Source organism: Caenorhabditis remanei, chromosome II (genome assembly GCF_010183535.1).
Source record: "Caenorhabditis remanei strain PX506 chromosome II, whole genome shotgun sequence".
Taxonomy (NCBI): domain Eukaryota; kingdom Metazoa; phylum Nematoda; class Chromadorea; order Rhabditida; family Rhabditidae; genus Caenorhabditis; species Caenorhabditis remanei.
In genome coordinates this window covers 10573472-10592087 of record NC_071329.1, presented here as the reverse complement: position 1 = coordinate 10592087, position 18616 = coordinate 10573472, and the positions used below count along the sequence as shown (strand labels likewise).

At 36.6% G+C, this 18616-nt stretch overlaps 9 protein-coding genes across 9 annotated transcripts; 3 read left to right on the top strand and 6 right to left on the bottom strand.

The window, feature by feature from the left end:
- Window positions 1-3702: 3702 nt before the first annotated feature.
- GCK72_005876 (uncharacterized protein) lies at window positions 3703-4295 on the top strand (the record flags this gene model as incomplete). The annotated part of the gene is made up of 3 exons (XM_003108778.2): window positions 3703-3838; window positions 3888-4191; window positions 4238-4295. 3 exons carry the CDS (start codon window positions 3703-3705, stop codon window positions 4293-4295), a joined length of 498 nt encoding a protein of 165 aa, XP_003108826.2.
- A 343-nt stretch (window positions 4296-4638) lies between these two features.
- Window positions 4639-6644, bottom strand: GCK72_005875 (uncharacterized protein; the record flags this gene model as incomplete). The annotated part of the gene is made up of 6 exons (XM_003108805.2): window positions 4639-4818; window positions 4865-5534; window positions 5598-5876; window positions 5924-6129; window positions 6403-6525; window positions 6573-6644. 6 exons carry the CDS (start codon window positions 6642-6644, stop codon window positions 4639-4641), a joined length of 1530 nt encoding a protein of 509 aa, XP_003108853.1.
- Window positions 6645-7477: 833 nt separating this feature from the next.
- GCK72_005874 (uncharacterized protein) lies at window positions 7478-9102 on the bottom strand (the record flags this gene model as incomplete). Its single annotated transcript, XM_003109040.2, has 3 exons — window positions 7478-7643; window positions 7699-8824; window positions 8874-9102. 3 exons carry the CDS (start codon window positions 9100-9102, stop codon window positions 7478-7480), a joined length of 1521 nt encoding a protein of 506 aa, XP_003109088.2.
- A 3289-nt stretch (window positions 9103-12391) lies between these two features.
- GCK72_005873 (uncharacterized protein) lies at window positions 12392-14404 on the bottom strand (the record flags this gene model as incomplete). Its single annotated transcript, XM_003109052.2, has 6 exons — window positions 12392-12493; window positions 12784-13737; window positions 13806-13919; window positions 13968-14105; window positions 14152-14250; window positions 14294-14404. 6 exons carry the CDS (start codon window positions 14402-14404, stop codon window positions 12392-12394), a joined length of 1518 nt encoding a protein of 505 aa, XP_003109100.1.
- Window positions 14405-15088: 684 nt separating this feature from the next.
- On the bottom strand, window positions 15089-15811 carry GCK72_005872 (uncharacterized protein; the record flags this gene model as incomplete). The annotated part of the gene is made up of 6 exons (XM_003108820.1): window positions 15089-15130; window positions 15178-15259; window positions 15367-15442; window positions 15495-15597; window positions 15645-15736; window positions 15781-15811. 6 exons carry the CDS (start codon window positions 15809-15811, stop codon window positions 15089-15091), a joined length of 426 nt encoding a protein of 141 aa, XP_003108868.1.
- Window positions 15812-16237: 426 nt separating this feature from the next.
- Window positions 16238-16618, bottom strand: GCK72_005871 (uncharacterized protein; the record flags this gene model as incomplete). Its single annotated transcript, XM_003108845.2, has 2 exons — window positions 16238-16465; window positions 16517-16618. 2 exons carry the CDS (start codon window positions 16616-16618, stop codon window positions 16238-16240), a joined length of 330 nt encoding a protein of 109 aa, XP_003108893.2.
- GCK72_005870 (uncharacterized protein) lies at window positions 16341-16850 on the top strand (the record flags this gene model as incomplete). The annotated part of the gene is made up of 1 exon (XM_053725376.1): window positions 16341-16850. The coding sequence occupies one exon, from the start codon at window positions 16341-16343 to the stop codon at window positions 16848-16850; it is 510 nt and encodes a 169-aa protein (XP_053589570.1).
- Window positions 16851-16994: 144 nt separating this feature from the next.
- GCK72_005869 (uncharacterized protein) lies at window positions 16995-17440 on the top strand (the record flags this gene model as incomplete). The annotated part of the gene is made up of 2 exons (XM_003109070.2): window positions 16995-17253; window positions 17301-17440. The coding sequence occupies 2 exons, from the start codon at window positions 16995-16997 to the stop codon at window positions 17438-17440; spliced, it is 399 nt and encodes a 132-aa protein (XP_003109118.2).
- Window positions 17441-17769: 329 nt separating this feature from the next.
- Window positions 17770-18515, bottom strand: GCK72_005868 (uncharacterized protein; the record flags this gene model as incomplete). The annotated part of the gene is made up of 2 exons (XM_003108912.2): window positions 17770-18254; window positions 18383-18515. 2 exons carry the CDS (start codon window positions 18513-18515, stop codon window positions 17770-17772), a joined length of 618 nt encoding a protein of 205 aa, XP_003108960.1.
- Between the last annotated feature and the right edge of the window lie 101 nt (window positions 18516-18616).

Below are 18616 nucleotides of genomic sequence, written 5' to 3'. Positions count from 1 at the left end.
GTTTCAGAAAACTTGTAGCTTCATAACTAAAATACATCTTGCTGATTTTGCACGCTGAGAAATGGGAATAAGTATCGAGGCGTCAGTTGAAGCTGAAATATTCCCAATTTCTAGAAATCGATTTCGACATCTCGAAGAATACAGACATTTTGTGAACCTGACCAGTGATTTTTCTCAAAGTTCAGAATCTAAATTCCAAAAAGATTCACAAGACACAAATCATATAATGTCCCGGTGAACCCATGTGGCTTATGTCACATTCTGAGTTATGTTCGCTTATCTCTCTTATCAAATTAAATCCATCCAACTTTCGTTTCCTTTTCTCAACTTCGCCAAGTCCTGACTGTCTTCTGATCGTGGGATTCTCTAAATTCAGTGTGAAACATCCGACCCAATTGAGCTACCGTATTCTTCTGTCTTTTTCTTCAACCACTTCCTATAACAGGTATTCGTGAGTCAATTGTCTACTACAATCTACGTACTCAACGTCTATTTTTTGTTAATTTGTTCTTCCGAACAACAGATGACGTTGAATAGATAAGTACTCGATGTCTCGATTCGTGACGTCAAAAACGGAACGAAATAAGTGACAACGTCAGCTGGGAATGAAGAGAAAATGAAGAGAAACAGCTTGTGTTATTGTCTAAACTGTCTAGATGTTCGCCGTTTGCAGATCGTTTGGCGAGGAAATCGAAGATGATATTCTATATTGAAACAACTTGATTTACTGGTTTTGAGGGTAAGGTCATCGAAACTTAATGATTTATTTATGTAATCAGAAATGGGTTATCTCACATTTATGAGATCAGAGAATGTTCTCCGATTTGAATGGGAACCGTTCTAAATGTAACTAACTGGAGGAAAAAAGCAACGGTATCAAAAAAACTCTGAAAGTGTGCTACGATGTCAGAAACAATCTCAGCTTTTTTAGACTGAATAACACCCTTGAGCTTTATTTTTGTTGTTGAAAATTTCGGTTCAATCTCACCACAAGAAATTCTAGTCCAATCCCTTTCATTCTCTAGGAACTGAAAACTAGTACTCTTTTGACCTCTACACTACAAAGATTTTCAGTTTCAGATGATCGTAGCTAGATGAGATGAGTCAAATTGAGGAATCATAGACCAGAACAAATGTTGTTACTCAAATTCTAAATCTAGTCATTGTCTACCAAACTAAAGTCACGTAAGACAAATTTATAAACAAATGACACCACAGTTATTTTGCAAAATCAAGAAGTTCGGTGGAACTTTCGTACTCCAATCTATTTTTCAATGCATAAACAAATCACTTGACATGTTGATCAAATGGCTTGAAAGACCAGGAACTAACATGTTTTGTTCTTTTTCTTCCCTTAAATATTATGAAAAACTAAACTGTAATGGGAAAGTTTATGGGGAGAAAGGATGAAAGAATAGGGCTGTTAGAGAAGAAGAATGGTCAAAAATGAAGTCGTTCGAACCAGAAGAAAACAATAGGGAACAATGGAAAAAGAAGTATCTTCAAATTTAAAAGCTGAATGTTATAAACTGAAAAACTACATAACTCTGCAGTCCTGACAAGAGAAACATACCGTGTTTCAGAGTACGATCAGCTGAAGGGATGATTAACAAGTGAAGAATCAGATAAAAGATTCAGAATGTGATAATTGTATTTTTAATTCTTTTTTATAGTAAGCGAACTCCATCCAACCTTGAAATTTCATCATGAGACAAGATCTAAATTGTAGATTATCTTGTGAGAATAATAGAAAGAAAAACATGAAAAAACAGAAAAACATTTGCAGAACATAAGTTAGATACATATGCTGAAAGTATATATTGGTAGGGTGTGGAGCTAGGAAACAATGGGAAATCCTCAATAAGGAGTATTGAATAGGACGATATTGATCTGTAAAGAATATAACTGAAATGTATTGGATCTTTTCTATAATATTTATATCATGTGATTAACCTGCATTTTTCGAGGAAAACATACGTCATTTACACAGAATAGGTATAACGGAGAAAATGGAGAAACCTGTGTAAAAACATAAGTGATTTGATGATTGGTCACTGTTCATCTATATTCAAATCACATTAGCATCTCATGTTTCTTGTTTTCTTGAATTCTGTGGTGAGAGATAATCAGAAGTTGTACGATTACACTCTACACTTTCTTGAATAATTCTTTGTTCTTTAGCTTTCTCTTGCATAACAAATTAGTAGAAATCGAGAGTGTATTCGAAGATCACTGCGGTTTGGAACATTATTCAGACAAATAATTTCAGAGTCAAGCGTTGGCAGAGAATGCTTATTGAATCATTTCTGTTCCTGATCTAATCGGTTTCTATCAGAAACATCGTTGACTCAAACTGCAAATACTCGCCCACTTCCACCGCTTTGTTACGATTTCCAACGATTGAATATTCTGAATCAGAACTTGGAAACAACTTTCTGAATTTCACACTTGCACTTCTAAAATTTCATCTGCAGCTTCGAAATAAGTTCCATACGTTATTTTCTTCTTTTCAAGAGCCTTTAATGAAAAGACTGGAGTAGCAGAAAACCGAAACATCACCATTTTTCTGCATCAATTTATTTGCTTGTATCAATTTTTTAGTACTTTTTATTCTTTTTGAAATGACCATTCTCAATAGGTCACTCCTTTTCCAGAGATAAGAAATAGTAAATTCCATTGTCTTTTTGTTTGTTAATTCGTTCAATTCGACAGTTGACAGATTGTCAAAAGAACAATATATTTGATGATTAGTACAATCAGTGATTAAAAAGAGAATGATGTTAACAATGTACGCCTCCTGCAAAATGAATGAATCATTGTAAAAACAACTGGTTTCTGGTGTTGGCAGAAGGGGAGTGAGTGAAGACAAATAACGCCGGAAATACTGAAAGAGCCAATTGACCATTTTTGGAACTCATGATTTAATGATAAAAATTAGTTTCAGGCCTAGTTTCCATTGATGAGTAATGACGTATTTGGAGAGTGTTCTGTCTCAAAATGAGCAATATATTATGAGATAAATAATATCGGAAGGAAGTTTTCCCATGAAGAAAAATGAGTGTTTCTAGTGACTCATACTTCCGTTTCGTAAAGTTTCAGGCATTGAATGATATTGAAGGTGGGAAGAGATCAGTTCAAAAGAAAACTGGAAAAGAGAAGAGAAATCAGGAAGGAGATTACAGGATACACAGCAAGTTTGCAGTATCCGAGAAAAAGAATGCAGTTGTATACAATCAACAGAGAGCAGCGTCATCTAGAGATAAAAAAGAAGTTTTCACTCAAAAATAGCTTCCTTCCTTGGTCTGTGAAACAGACAGTTGGTTGGCAACCGATGAAATTTCTTTTGGATACAAGGAACAGTCACAGTTCCATTGATCGCAGTATCGTATGAAAAAGAAGGGTTACTGTACTCCACCTAAAATTTTACTACTCTATGTTTCCGGAAAAATTTCCCAAAAGTGTCATGTCATCCACCTCGTTGTCTCTGTAATCAGAAATAATTCTTCGGAATTCAAAAAGTATAGCAAACTAGTACAACAGGACTGATGATAATTGTTTCTGTCCATTCACTTTCTCCTCCTCCTTTTTTGATATCAAATGATAAGAACTCTTTACTAACTTACACACTTTACTATAAATACCGACTCAACACTCCACACTTTACTGACTCATTTTACTTCAAAGTCCAATTTCCTTATCAAAATGTTACCCATTCTTGTTATGATTGCATTTATTCCATTGTTGGATGCATCCAAATTTCCACTGTTTCGAATCAGTGGAACACTTCTCTGTCGAGGAAATCCAATAAAAGGAAATATTATTATGATTGACGACAATTGTAAGTACTCTCTCATTAAATTTGATTTTTTCAAGTCCTTTATTTCCAGTTTCTATCAATGATCATCTCTTGAGCGAAAAGAAAGTAGAACTTGATGGAAAATTCAGTTTACGAGGAGAGCCTATCGATGATTGTCTTGATGTGAAACTAGTCGTCGAACACAAATGTCATGGTATGAAGGCTGGAAGAGGAGACAGTTCGAAACTGAAGGGATACTCTGTGTTTCCTGTTCACATATCCGATTTGGTTAAAAGTGAATACGATTTTAGTTGGGATATCGAGTTATCAGAGAGCACAGTTCGTATCTCATCTCCAGTTCTCCCCGCTTGGAGAGCTTGGTTGTACGGGAAACGGTAGCTTCTGAAAATGTCATTTAAAAACTGAATGTTCGACTTACAGAATAATCTCCGATAGCATCGAACGTATCAAACAACTCAAGATCTGGAATAATGTTTAGTTTCTTTTCTAATCAATGTTGTTAATCGGGTATCCAAAAGGTCTGTATTTCTAGTTGTTAGTTCTGTAATTATGTATTTAAATTGAAATTTCAATAAAGCTTTATCTGGTGATAACGTTTTATTATATTCAAAAACGGTATGATTATTATTCACAGTGGGGGAAGAACATGTTTGTGTGGGTCAATCTGATGAGTGGAAAAGCGAGGGTGAAATATAATAAAAACAAAGCAAGTAAAAGAGGAGGGCACAACTTATGAGAAATAGTTTTGGTAATTACTGTTTTGAGGTTAAAAGGTGAAGAGGAAATGAAAAAATGAGGATTTCGATTGAGCGGTGTTCGGCTTACACGGGTTCGACACATACTTCGAGGTGAAGAACACAGTTGTTCGACACGTCTGTGAAGGAGAGAAGCGACCTGTCGAATGATGTCGTCGTTCCCGGCAACCACTTGAGGAACGCCCGACGGATGTTGGGATCGGAGAGCATTGCGGCCACCGGTCGGCAGTTTATCTTGAACGTTTTCTGAGAAAATGGTTTCATTTATCTATAATGAAAATAGCAAAATTACCTCAATTTGTCTCATTACTTCTTGTTCTGTGATTCCAAAGGTGTAGAGCCGGAAGAAGAGTCGTGAATGCCTTGCTGTCCGCTCATCTTTCCAAGCAAACTCAAGAAGTGCCTCACAAAATCCATCAAATTCGGCAGATGCTACACGCGCCAGTTCGATGGGAAGAATCAAAAACATATCTTGAGAAGGAAAAATTCTTTTGACATTTGCGCAAACATTTTGGAATGCTGTCGCTGACATTCCACTTCGTTCGAACATTCCCATTGATTCAGCAAAGCATGTAGCGATCTCATCACCCGCTTGCATATCGACTTCAACTCGTTCGAAATTATCCCGTTCATTCTGTCGTCTCAAGCTGTCTTTCACAAGCATTTCATCGAATCGCACTTCTGTGAAAACTCTTTTCGACGCCCATAAATTGTAATCAATCGATGAATATCCAGTTATAAAACGAACATTTATAGATTTCACACTCCAAGCTTTGACAATCCAATCAATAACTTCACGGGGATGGGATAATGTTTGTTTGGACCACATGCATCGATCCGAAAAAACGAGATCCAATTGATCGCAACTGATTTCTGGCGTGATTATTTTGGTGAGACGATTGAACGCTTCTGCTTTACTTTCCACCATAGTGATACAATGAACAGCAATCTCGGCGAGCAATCTGGAAATTTTAATGAAATATATCAATGAGAAAAACAGATAGACAATAGGAAAATAAACCCACATTTCAGTGATGATCAGTTGCTCATAATGCTTTCTACCACGAATGGGCTCAACGAGTGTGCAAAGTTGAACAGGTCCATAGATCCTCACTCTGGAAGCGATCTCTTGACAAGCTGTGCATCCGATGCAAACTTCATCAGCCCCCTTGTATGAGTACAATGAAAACCAATTTCCATCCAGTAAACTATACAGAATGCATTTGTGAAGACGCTGATCTGGAGATATGAAGCCAGAAAATAGAAGATTACGGACACGAATGCGAGCCACAGAATTCAAGAACCTGTAATCATCTTAGTTTTTCTTCGTTGAGTATTGGTAATCACAAACTCAAAAAACTTTGGCACTTGATGGAACCAAACTTTACGATCGTTTACTGTAAACGATCTGTCCGTATTCGTGTCGTTGTCTTCATGCTCTTCACACTCGCTGTATTCTCCGTTTGTTCCGATTATATGGCAAGGGCTCACTTGTACCGTCACAAACTCGGCGCGTACTTTGCTGAGGACGACATTGTTGAATGCCTTGCTGACTAACTGAACAATTAAATATGATACATCATGAAAAAACTTCCCGTTTATGAAAAATCTTCATAAAGAGACAGATGTTTCGTTTAAGATGCGCGTACAGTGAAGTGCTTTATACGCAATCACTGTGACGAAATTTGGCAGCGGCAGCGAATGAAATTCATGAAAAAACTCAACAACACTGTGTTGTAACATGTTGCAAAATAAACGCTCGAAAAATACAAATGCATGCATATTAATAATTGTCTGACAAAATCCTTATTTTGGTTTCACACAGCTAACCCGCAGTTGCAAATTATCCAGAATTGATTTGTCATTTCCGACAATGTTCTCGGTGATGAAGTGAAGAATGTGTTGGTTGTTGAAAACTTTCCAAGCGGAGTCGATTACAATATCCAATTTTTTCTAAAAAAAAAACTTTTTGAGACTTGAAAACTGAACCCATTACTTACAATTTTTCGCTTTGGGCAGTAATCTTCTTCTTCATCGAAGATGTCGTCGTGCAACTTCTTTCTTGGTGGCATTCTCGATTAATCTGAAACTAAATTATTTTTTATATAAAAAAACCAGAAAATTTTAGGATAAAGACAGGAACTTGAACGAAACGGAAGAAGTCATTAAATAAAACGAAGTGTGATCGTTCGGAATAGAAAAAATGGCTCGCGTCGATGTAGATCAAACTTTTTTTCGTGCGCACGAAAGTGAGTCTAACTTGAGAATTCGAGAAAGAGGATTTTTCAGTAATTTTAGTTGTTTTAGTTTTAGTTTTTCAAATTGGATAAATTACGTAATGCGACCATGAACAATTTTCAGTAGAAAAACAAGCAAAGTTCGATCTTGTGTGATCTCCAATAATTTCAGAACTTTGACCATGTTTCTCGTTCTCATTCTCAAACTTGTTTTCATTCTCATCAACATTTACACACAATCGTTCCACTGGTTGTTCTTCGGATTTGATCTTTGACAACCTACTTTCAATGCACTTCAAAACTGGTTATCTATCATTTTATCATAAAATGATGCAAGTTTTGAGCGCAGAAAAGGCACATCTAGTTTTATAAAGTTTAGATTTTTCTTCCACGAAGTTCTGTTGGATTACGGTTTATTTGACTCTTTGATGCTGCCTCGAAATTTGAATTAAAAAAAAGTTTATTATGAAAAAAGTTTAAATATTTACAAAGAAATCAACAAAAAAAATCATGAAGTGTTAATTGACTGTTTTTCTAATCAAAGCAGTGATGAGAGGTTGTTTTCAAACCGATTGAACCCGTAACAACAGTAAGGAAAGTGACAATTTTGTACAAAAAATCAAATCTAGGTCTAAGAAAAATAGACTACGTCGAGCATATGAAATGATTTAGAACTTTTCTACAGTAGTTTCAGTGGTGACACTCTTTTGATCTTCTACATCATGTTCTGATCTGTCATCAACTTCTGCTGTTCCGATTGTCCATGAAGCAGCTTCTGCACGAGAGAAGATGATGAAAATGATGTTTGTAACGAAAACAATGCAGAAGATTATCCTGAAAAATAGATATATAATTTAAGAAAAAGCTTGGAAATTTAAAAAAAACTTACAAGAAGAGTCGTGTCCATTCGCTGTGAGTGTCATTTGGTGCAACCAGGTTGACCAACAAAGGCAAGAACAATCCAACACTTCCATTGTAAAATGCTCTTGCTGTATAGACAAATGACATATGTTGTTTGCAGACCAATTGTGCACTTCTTGTTATTCCAACTCCATTCAATCCATTCGCAACAATTACTAAACTGTAACAAAGTTGTCCAACTGATGACCATGTCTGTGGAATGAACATCAAAACAAGGAAAGCGATGGCCATTGTTCCTTGAGAGATTGACGTTGTGATGATAGCAGCGAGACGTTCACCAAGGAATGAGCAGTTGGCAGACAATGGTTGAGCAACAATTCTAGCGATACATGAGAAAATATATGGAATCGCTGCAGTCCATCCAGTTGTCGATAGATTGTAATGAAGAACCTTATTGAGATAAGTTGGTCCGTATTGTAAGAAGATAGAAAATCCAATTGTTCCTCCAACAGATGTAATCCAGATTGCCCAAACAGCCGAGTCCCTATGAATTGCCACAAATGGAGTCTTACTCTTTTCCACGTGTTTCTCTTCTAATGACTTTCCATCTTCAATTGCTTTCAGTTCTCCTTTTGAAACAAAACTGTTTTCAGATGGTTTGTCAGTGTAGAACACAGCAAATAGTACAATAAGAATGGCTGTAATAGTTCCTTGAGTGTAATAAACTGAACTCCATCCTCCCACATTGCACAGAAAAGCAGATAATGGCATTGTCAGCAATGGAGCAATTTGATAGTGAGCTGCGAGGATTGAGACATATGTTCCATTCTCAGAGAGAGTTGACCAATGACACGTCACAACAGACACAACGATACCAAGAATTGCAGTTGGAAGTCCTTGGAAGAATCGAGCAGCCCAGAAGTACCAAAAGCCGTAATGAGTAGCAATTGGAGTGAGAATTGTTGATAGGAATGACATGACTGAGCATATCATGAGTGTCGCTTTGACTCCGGATCGATTTGTCAAAAAGTAGAGAATAATAATTGATGGAAGAGGAGCAATGTATGCAGCTGAGAAGAGAAGATCTTGTTCGAATTTGCTGAAGTTGAAGTTCAATGTAGATGGAATTGTTGTTTCGTTTCTTGATAGACTTTCTGGAAAACAAAACAATTAAATAAAAATCAAATAAAGCTGAAAACTCACCATTAATCATTCTCGTTTGCTCTTCTTGCATGCATAAAACTGTGAAATTATAAACATGAACATTTGCTTGAACAAGTGTCATCAATCCAGTTACAATGGCACAAATATACCATCTCATTCTTCCTGGAATTCTTCTTTTCTTCTCTGGCTCATGAGCCTCGTCGTCCAGATGGAGATCCGAAAATGAATGGAGATCTTCTACGGAAATTGATTTTGAAGCTTTCAGCATTTTGTTCTGAAAATAAGAAGATTCAAGACTGGAAAAAGGAAAGGAGACTGATTGTGAGAAAGAGGAATTAAACAGAGAAGAATGAATAAAAAAGAAGCAAAATGAAACACTGAAAAACTACGGTATCATTTGTGGCCTTGAATAGAACATTCTAGTTTCGATAGCTCATATTTCAAAAGTCTATTATCAATTGGATCACAGATCTATTATCAATTGGATCACAAGTTTTCTTCAAGGCCACCCATCTTTTTTGTTAGTAAATAATTATTTTCAAAAAGTGGAAAAGTAATATTAATCATCTATGAAATAGGCACCTATTAGATAACTAAATTTCTTGATTCAAGAAAATGGAACATTGGAAATATTTCTTTCTGACAACCAAGCATGTATATATATTTATAAGAGAATCCACTGTACAGTTTTTAATTGAGAAACGAAGAAAGGGGCGGGCTGTACGAGACCATGCGTAACTGAGTCATGCTCTTCAAGTAATATAGATACATCACACATTGTACAAAAAGTGACGCCATCTTCGTCTTCTTTGTTCATCTACGTCTTCACATGTGGGACGGATATGATGTATGAAGTTGATCGATCAACTGAGAAGAATAGGAGGAAATCGCTGAACTCTCCGCGAAAAAACTAGACGTACGTCAACAATGTAATGATCATTGCTTTAACTAAATACAGTATTTGATTCCAGTTTTTTCATCGAAAGCGTCGTTGTGACTCTCGATTTCCTGTTCAACGTTGAACTCTTGAGAGAAATAAACGAGTCGTCGACAGAATCCTTGCCGTTAGCTTCAGGTTTTCGAAACTTCTTCACAGCTGCATTTCCAACTTAGAAGAGTAGTTGGACCTTGATTCTTCTTCTACCATTTTCTCTAATCGCATCTCATCTACACGTGAAATGATATCAACCCTCAACCTATCTATTCTCACACTCTTCACATGCGATTGGCATCAAAAAACTAAATTGGAGGTCATTTCACTTTCTAAGCGGTCAATGATAACAATGGAATCTAGGGTGTGACCTCTACAGTATCTAGAAGATTCTATTTCAATCTGAAATTAATTTATAGTCTTATGTTTGGAAAAATCCTGACTCCTACAATCACTCTGAAACGATTTGCTGAAAAGTTGAGAAACTTGGTGACTATTTATATACCTTGACTGAAATCTTATGACTCATAAATCTTAAAAACTATAAACATAAAAAATTAAAAAATTATAGGAACATGACCCTAAAACTAGAAGATTCTTTAAAAGTTCACCTAGAAATATTTAGACTCAACTGGAAATTCTAGCATTTGTGTATCCTTTTATATAACTTTTGAAAGAATAGTCACATGTGTGATCTGATTTAGTCTAACTCTTTAAAGAAAACAATCATGACGTGGAGATTCTGAAGGTCATAACAAAATATCCGAAAGACCGACCCTAAATAGATCATTTACGATTCTATAAAGTATCATTTCTGCTATTTGATTATAGACATTAGTTGTTCTTGAAACTGGTTATTAGAATCTGAAAATTATGATTAGAACTGAAACTATATAGAAGAATACAACTGAATGGGTTCTTCTTTATTTATAAAATAATTGAAATGAGTCTTGACAGTAATAATGATTACTGTAGTTATTGGACGAGAAGAAGATCCACGTCAGCTACACCATCTGAAGACTTCTACTCCTACCACGTGGCACTGTAACATCAATTCCAATTTTATCAGAAAATCTGATACAGTTGGAACTGAGAAACAGTCGGGCAATCGCAGATTTGTACGCATAATATAGTGGGCGGAGTCGGAAGAAGGCGTGGTCTTTCCAGGCTACTGTATTCAGATGTGGCACGTGAATGAATCATAAATGACACTTGTCTTTGTGTCTGAAATCGTAGATCACGTGAAAGCAAAAATCGTATTCAATGAACCACTTTATGCACTTTGATACCTTCAGAAGCCTCACGTGAAACTATATGACTGCTTGAATATAGGAATACAAAGAATGAGGAAGCTTTTGATTTCATACATGAGGAGAATAATGAATATGAAAAAAAAATCTGACTGATCAAAAATTTGACAGGGAGAAAGAAACAACAACGACTACTGGTGGGTCCTTTCGACCAGTTGTCCATCAATTTATAGAACTTTCGGTATCTCTGCAGTCTCTCAGTTTTACACACTGTCTTATAGTACTGAAATTTCAGAAGCAGAAAATAAATATTTCCACATTTTTCTGATTTTTGAAAATACGCGATTTGAGATATTACTTTCTTTCCCAGGTTGAATTCCAGCGAGGGCGGTGGCCTAGAAAAATTGAAATCTTGGGAGAGATACTGTATCAGGTTGTTCTGAATGAATGATTCAGATGATATTTCCGGTAGAAATTGTGAAACATTCAGAAACAAGTGATGGGATTCATTCATTTTTTAACCTTCTCTCTGATATTTCGAAATTTGACGGATAGATGTTATACTGCATCAGAACTATCACGATCCCAAAACTAAAGTTAGAAAACCGAGTTAAACTCGTGTTCTGAGCTCTGAAATGGGTTTCCTTAAATCATAAAACACAAGATGATTCTAATTCAGAAAAACACTGCACGACTTCCTTTAAATGTATCCAAGAGTATTCTCTGAACTACTCTGTTCTTTTTGTATTCGTTAAGTTGATATTTTAATTTCATAGAGCACTCATTTTGTTATATCTTTTTCGTTTCGGGAGTTTGATATTTTCACATCAGACATCTCATCCATCAGAACACTACAACCTATTCGTCATTAATCAAACACTCAATTTCTTTTTACTTCCTTCTTTTTTCTCATGGCCACAGTTTGATAACTACCGTTTTTATGGCTGGTCTATTCTTGCAACTCTCAAAAAATCATTCACTTCAGCCAATTCCCACATTAAACTAGCTTTTCGTATTCCACGTGATTATTGCATGTTCTGATGGGTTGTGATGAGTGAAACGGGTACATACAGACCGTATTGTCAGAAATCAAGATATATGATATCTTATGGCAATCTGATATATCAATTGTCTCATCATATTTGATCGAGGACTGACCGTGTACTAAATGAAAGGTCGTTGAACAATGAACGCGGACACAATAACAAAAAGAGAAAATATTTTTATAAACGGACGAACAATTATAGAAAGATTGTACAAAAAAGAATTGGCACTACATTCTTATCAATATTTACAATTTAAAGATAGAAAAAAAGGTTGAGAAAAATAGTAATACATCTATATCTGGGAAAAGTTCATGTTTACAGACAAATAAATTAGGCGAATAGTTTCTTGTATGTATCACGGAGAACGTTCTTTTGAACTTTGGTAATATGATTCCGTGGTAGAGAATCGAGAACGATCACTCGTTTCGGCACCTGAAAAATATGTTTAGTAAGTTTTGAAGACAATATTATTGAATCATTCACAACTTCTGCAGAATATTTCATCTTTGTTTTTGTCAAACTATGCCGGGTTAGATTAGAACTAACACTTTGAATTTTTGAAACACCAAAAACATAAAGATTTGAATCACAAGTTTTTAAAAATTGACTGAAAACATGTTGTTATCAAAAACTACATATAATTTACAACATCCGTCTGAATTGAAAGATTCCCTAACCTTTCTTTTCGAATGTATTAGTAACCAGGGCTGAAAAATGCTCACCTTGTAGTTGGCAACTTTCTTCTTCATGACTCCAATCAGTTTCTTCTCGAACTCCTTCTCATCCTTTACTTTTTCTGCTGGAACTACAACTGCCACAACAGCTTCTCCGAAATCTGGATGTGGAGATGCAATAACTGCAGATTCCTTTACAAATGGAAGTGTATCAATGAAGTCTTCAAGTTCCTTTGGATAAACATTCAATCCTCCGGTGATAATCATATCCTTTGATCTTCCTCCAATTGTCAAGTATCCATCTTCATCAAGATGTCCAACATCTCCAGTTTTGAACCATCCATCCTCAGTGAATTCTTCAGCTGTCTTCTTTGGGTTCTTCCAGTATCCTGCGAAAATCGCATTAGTTTTCACTTCGATTCCTCCGTTCTTGGCAATTCTGCAACCGACTCCCTGGACAGCTGGACCAACAGTTCCAGCTTTTCTCACTCCATTCAGTGGATTTGTTGTCATAACACCGGCTTCAGTCATTCCGTATCTTTCAAGAATAACTTGTCCGGTTCTTTCTTTGAATTCTTCAATTGTAGCCACTGAAAGCGGAGCAGATCCAGAAATGAATACTCTTACATTCTTAAAAGCATCCTTATTGAAGTTCTTTGATGCCAAAAGTCTTGAGAAGAACGTCGGTACTCCCATCATCACAGTGGCATCCTTCATGTACTTGATGCAATCTTCAACTTCGAATTTTGAACGCCAAATAATCGTGGAATGGGAGAACAGGGAACAATGAAGAGAGTAATAGAGTCCATGAACATGATAGAAGGGAAGTGCATGTAGATTAAGATCAGAAGATGTGAATCCCCAATCACGAACAATGTCGTGAGCATTATTAGACAATGATCCATGTGTTAGAATTGCCCCTTTTGGAAGACCTGTAGTTCCTGAGGTATAACATACTGAGGCTGGATCGGTTGTTTCTACGTGCTCAATGGTGGTGCAGGCCTGAAATACGAAATGCGTTACGATACGTTCTGTAGAGGAAGGGATCTTTAGGATCATCAAAAACTCACATTCAAACTACCAGCTTCTGATGCCAATTTATCTTCATTGAGTACGCTGATTCGGTCCCGGAAAAGTTTATCAAGATCTTCATTGCAAGTGACAAGAAGTGATGGTGTAGCATCCTGGAAATATATAGCATACTGTGGTTTCGGTCAACTCAGCGATTCTACTTTTATATAGTGAGCAGCTTCTGATTCCGTATATCCTGGATTAACAGGAATGTAGAGAGCCCCGATTTGAAGACAAGCGATATAAAGTGCAGCTGTATCGGTGGTTTTGGACACTCTCGCCATCACTCTGTCGCCTTTCTGGAAATAATTTATATAATAAAGTTGCACAATAGTTAGTTCACACCTTGATATTGTATTTCTCAATGAGTGCCGTAGCATATTGTCCAGCTCGTTTTACGAATTCACCGTATGTGATTTTGCGGCTGCCATCAATGAAAAGCACCTGATAATGAACATGAGGAATACATTTGGATATAATGTGATACCTTCGAAGGTTCTGTTTGTATTTGGGCTTGGCTGACAATATTGTTGGCAGCAGAAGAAGCTGCTCTGAATCCAGCGCGTGGCTGAATCGAAGAGACGAGACGACTGAGCATTTTCTGAACAACATAACTTGAAAATCAGACAATGCGATCTAGCTTCTTTTATTAAAAGTAATTAATCTACAAAAAACACTACTGCAACAGCAAAAAGGATGAACAGAAGATCAAGCGTGCTTCAGCAAGTTCAACAATTGAGTGAATCAATACTCTTTTGATTCTTCAAATTAGATGAAAACATGTAAATTGATCGGGTTGACCATCTCTTTTATCGAGTCCTTTTCATCACTGCGCCTCGTGTTCTTGATTTGTCATTCTTATAAATGACAACAAAGATAAGAAGTTTGAAGGAGAAACCTTCGTCGAAGTGAGTAAGAGACGGTTCTTTGATGACAAACCGAAGAACGTGTAACGTAATTTTGATTTGTTTGATCTTTACAGGAAACATGTTTAGAATGCGACTTTTTGATCGCAACAAGGTCAACGAGTCATGTAATAAACATCAAGTCAGAACACAGAGAAACGCTATAAATTATTTGAATCACAAGCCTAAAAGTCAAAGTCTTTTATACATCAAAAATGAATAATAAATAAAATAAATGGAAAAATAAATTAATTTAGAATTGGATCGTTTGACACATGAGCTGTGTAGATGAGGAAATCGTAGTTGAACCGAATTTGATATGAGAATAAGAACACAGGAGACGATTTTCGTAGATGAAAGTAGAATATGACCGGTACTTAGACGGGGTACCTAGACTCTGGTGCAAGCCGATCGAGAATCTGGAACCTTTCTGATGAAAATTGAACTGATTTGGTTTAGGACGAACCTGTCGGATACCAGGAAGATAAGTGATCGTAGAGATTCCAGGAATTGTTCGCATCAGACCAACGATTCCGGGTAAGAATCCTCTGAAGTACCAAAAATTATAAATAGATTTCCCGAAATAAAAATATTTTTGTGATCATATGTGACGATTTACTGTCTTTTTGAATATAAACTCGCTCAACGATCTTACCCGAAAAGCAACACAAATCCCCAACACTCTGCAATCATTCCGAACAATGGATAACCGAGAAGCACAACGAAGATTCCTGAAGAAAACCACATGTCGAAATGTATAATTTTTATATGTTTTCATCTTACCTCCGAAGAAAAGAATGCTGCCTTTTAGCTTTCGGAACTCAAAGAAGAAAACCAGCGTTCGTTGTACTCCGATGATGAATGTGATACCCACAATGAACAGAAGCTGAAACATTTTACTGGTGATTTCCTCGTTAGCAAAATAGTACTTACATTTCCAATAGCAAGTAGAGCCGAGTCAAGGAACATCAGCACACCTAGGAATATGAAGAACACTCCAAAAACTGTTAGTCCGATACCGATTTCTGCAGCGAATTCATAATTTAAACTTTAACGCGTTGATACTTACGTTTTGTTGTGCTCACTTCAAGGTTCATCATTTTTGCTGGTCCCAAGTGTTGTTTTTCGGCTGAATTTTTATTAATTAAGTATTAAAACAGTATTTTGAAGAAGCGTAAGGCAAAAACAAGCTTTTATGGGCAAAGAAGGGTTAAATAATTTTATACAACACCTCAGACATAAACTTTTAGATGAAATCTGAAAAAAAAAACTTGAAATCCTTCAGAAATGACGTGTCCGTAGTTTTTCCAAACACGTGGCCGCCGTGCATTTTTGCGTGGCCTAGGAAAACAATGACCGAGGACAGTGCTGCGAATTGGAGGGAACATTCAGAGATTAAAACAGAAAACTAGAGGACTACGGTAGTTAGCAGATATAAACTGTGTTCTCTTTCAGATATCATGTTTCAAAAGAAAAATGTTATAATAGAGATCATTTATACCATAAGCCATTTAATATGAGATCACTTAGGCTGTGGCCGACATTGGAATGGTGACGGTTCCAGCTGGAGTGACAGAGGCGAACGCAGCCTGAGCATCAGTAGCATCTGCTGGTGCATTAGCGAAGTGGATGACGAGTTTATCCTCTTTTGGTGCTCCAGCAGTACGAGTGATGGTGATGTCCTTGGATCCAGATGGATCGATGAATCCGAACACTGGTGTGATACGGTATTCGTTGTTGTTCGACGACTTGATCTGCAAACATCAAAATGAGAAATACGGACAACTGGATCATGAGAGCAGCACCTTGAAGATGAGCTTATCGGCTCCTCCGTTGACAAGTTTGTGGGTAGAAGCACCTCCGGCGGCTGGGACGGTGCATGCTGGTGGATCGGCAGTCAAAGACATGTTGTGGCTTCGTTCGGAACTTCTCGTGAAGACTGACTTCTCTTTGGTTTCCCCCAATATTTATATCCAATCCGATCAAGATACCCTAATTTCCAGAGGTCATTTCCTCAGTTTCAAAGATCAATCTGTCACGCCGAAACTAAACTTGAGTTTACGAGTTCCATTTTTTTTTCCAGATTTTTTTTCGGCTTATCTTATCTGCGATCGAATCACTGTAGCTATAAGAGTATGAACCTTTTGGACCGGGATTATTGTTTATCAGAGTTTGGTAGTTACACGTGGCTCAAGAAGATTCGAATCGGTTGGTTAATAAAATCCTTTGCTTTTGATTCCATGAAGTTTTCCAAATACAGAAAAACAAAAGACACGTTGAAAAATGGCGGATGATAATGTGTCATTCACTGATCAAGGAGATTCTCATGGAGATGAAAAGAAGAGAGCAAACTCATCTGCGATGCTTGATATTCTTGATAAAATGGAAAAGAAGAAAGATAAGAAAAAGAAAGGAAAGAAGGGGAAGAAAAATAATAAGAAGGACCGGAAAGGGAAAACGAAAAAAGTTAGGAAAGTAGATCGTTTCGAGTCTCAAAACTTTTTGTATCGTGTCGAAGGATCCATGTTTTGTGCTGGAATTAGTTAGTTTCTTTTTGGAAAAACACAGTTTCAACTATAATGTTTTCAGTAGTTGGTCTCATGATGATACTGACTTTCATCATAATGGGAATCATTTTTGGAGTGAAAACCAATGGAAATATGGTCAGTTACATGCATCCATTATGGGGATCTGTTGATGAGAGTAGAGATGAAAGTGGAGAAGAATGAGAGGAGGAGAAGAAGAAGATAGAAAATGGCATATAGAAGACAAGTCGGCTTATTTTGAATGTTTGTTTCTCTTGAAACTGCATTATTTGTATAAATTGTTTTATTTAAGTACTATTTGTTTAGCGAGCGCAATCAATGGACATCGCTTATTAACTTGCGGAGCCGATTCCCAACGATTTTATCATCGAAAATTGAAAAGAGATATTGTAGCGGACAGTCTTGAAGGATTTCATTATACTCAAGCACTATCAGATTTTTTTCATTTTTTTAAACTATCTTTTTCATGACTTCTTTATTCAAACTCAAAAATTAGGTGCAATGTAAATTGATTAGAATGGAGTGACCGGTCGGGAATCAATCCACTTCTTAATTTGTGGAATTGATTGGATTTTCTCTGAATGAGTTTTCACATCTTGGAATTTTCCGAAGTCCGCTCCTTGAGCCACCAGGTCAGCAGTATGTTGAGCAATAGCCAAATCAATCCACGTCAAAGAATTTCCAACCAGAAAGCCGGATCCAGAAGATTTCAGGAAACCACTCAAGAAACCGTAGAATTTGTTGAATGCTGGTTCGAACACATCCTTCTTCAAAGTTTCAACATCTCCTGGACCGAATCCCATTTTTGCGTAGAAATATGATTTTGCTTCACTTGAATAATCCTTGAATTGATCAGCCAATGAGTTCACTTGACCTTCTTCCCATGCATTCTGTCCATTCAATTTGAATTCGCGAGCAAGGAAACGAGCAATTGCATGAGATTGAGCAAGTGGTTTTCCATCGACTTCGAGGACTGGAAGCTGTCCAAATGGAGTACCTGAAAGAGAGAAAATTAGTTTTATTTGTAGTTTACTCATTCAAAAGGCAATAATTCAATTACCACATTAGTTTTTGAAGTGACATTTACATTTATTAACTGTTTACAAAAAAGTTCTGAAAACTTACTATCTTTCAGTGCTGGCCATTGTTCATGAGATACTCTTTTATCCTCGAACTGTTGTCCTGCATATGCAAGAATTTGACGAGAGACCTCTCCAGCTCCACGTCCATCGAAATAAGTCAATTTATAGGAGACCATGATTGAAATAGGGAAAGTTTTTGTTAGTACACTCAACTGAATGAAATCGGGAACTCTCTTTTCCTTTTTATACTCAGTTAGACACGTTGTTTTGTTGTTCT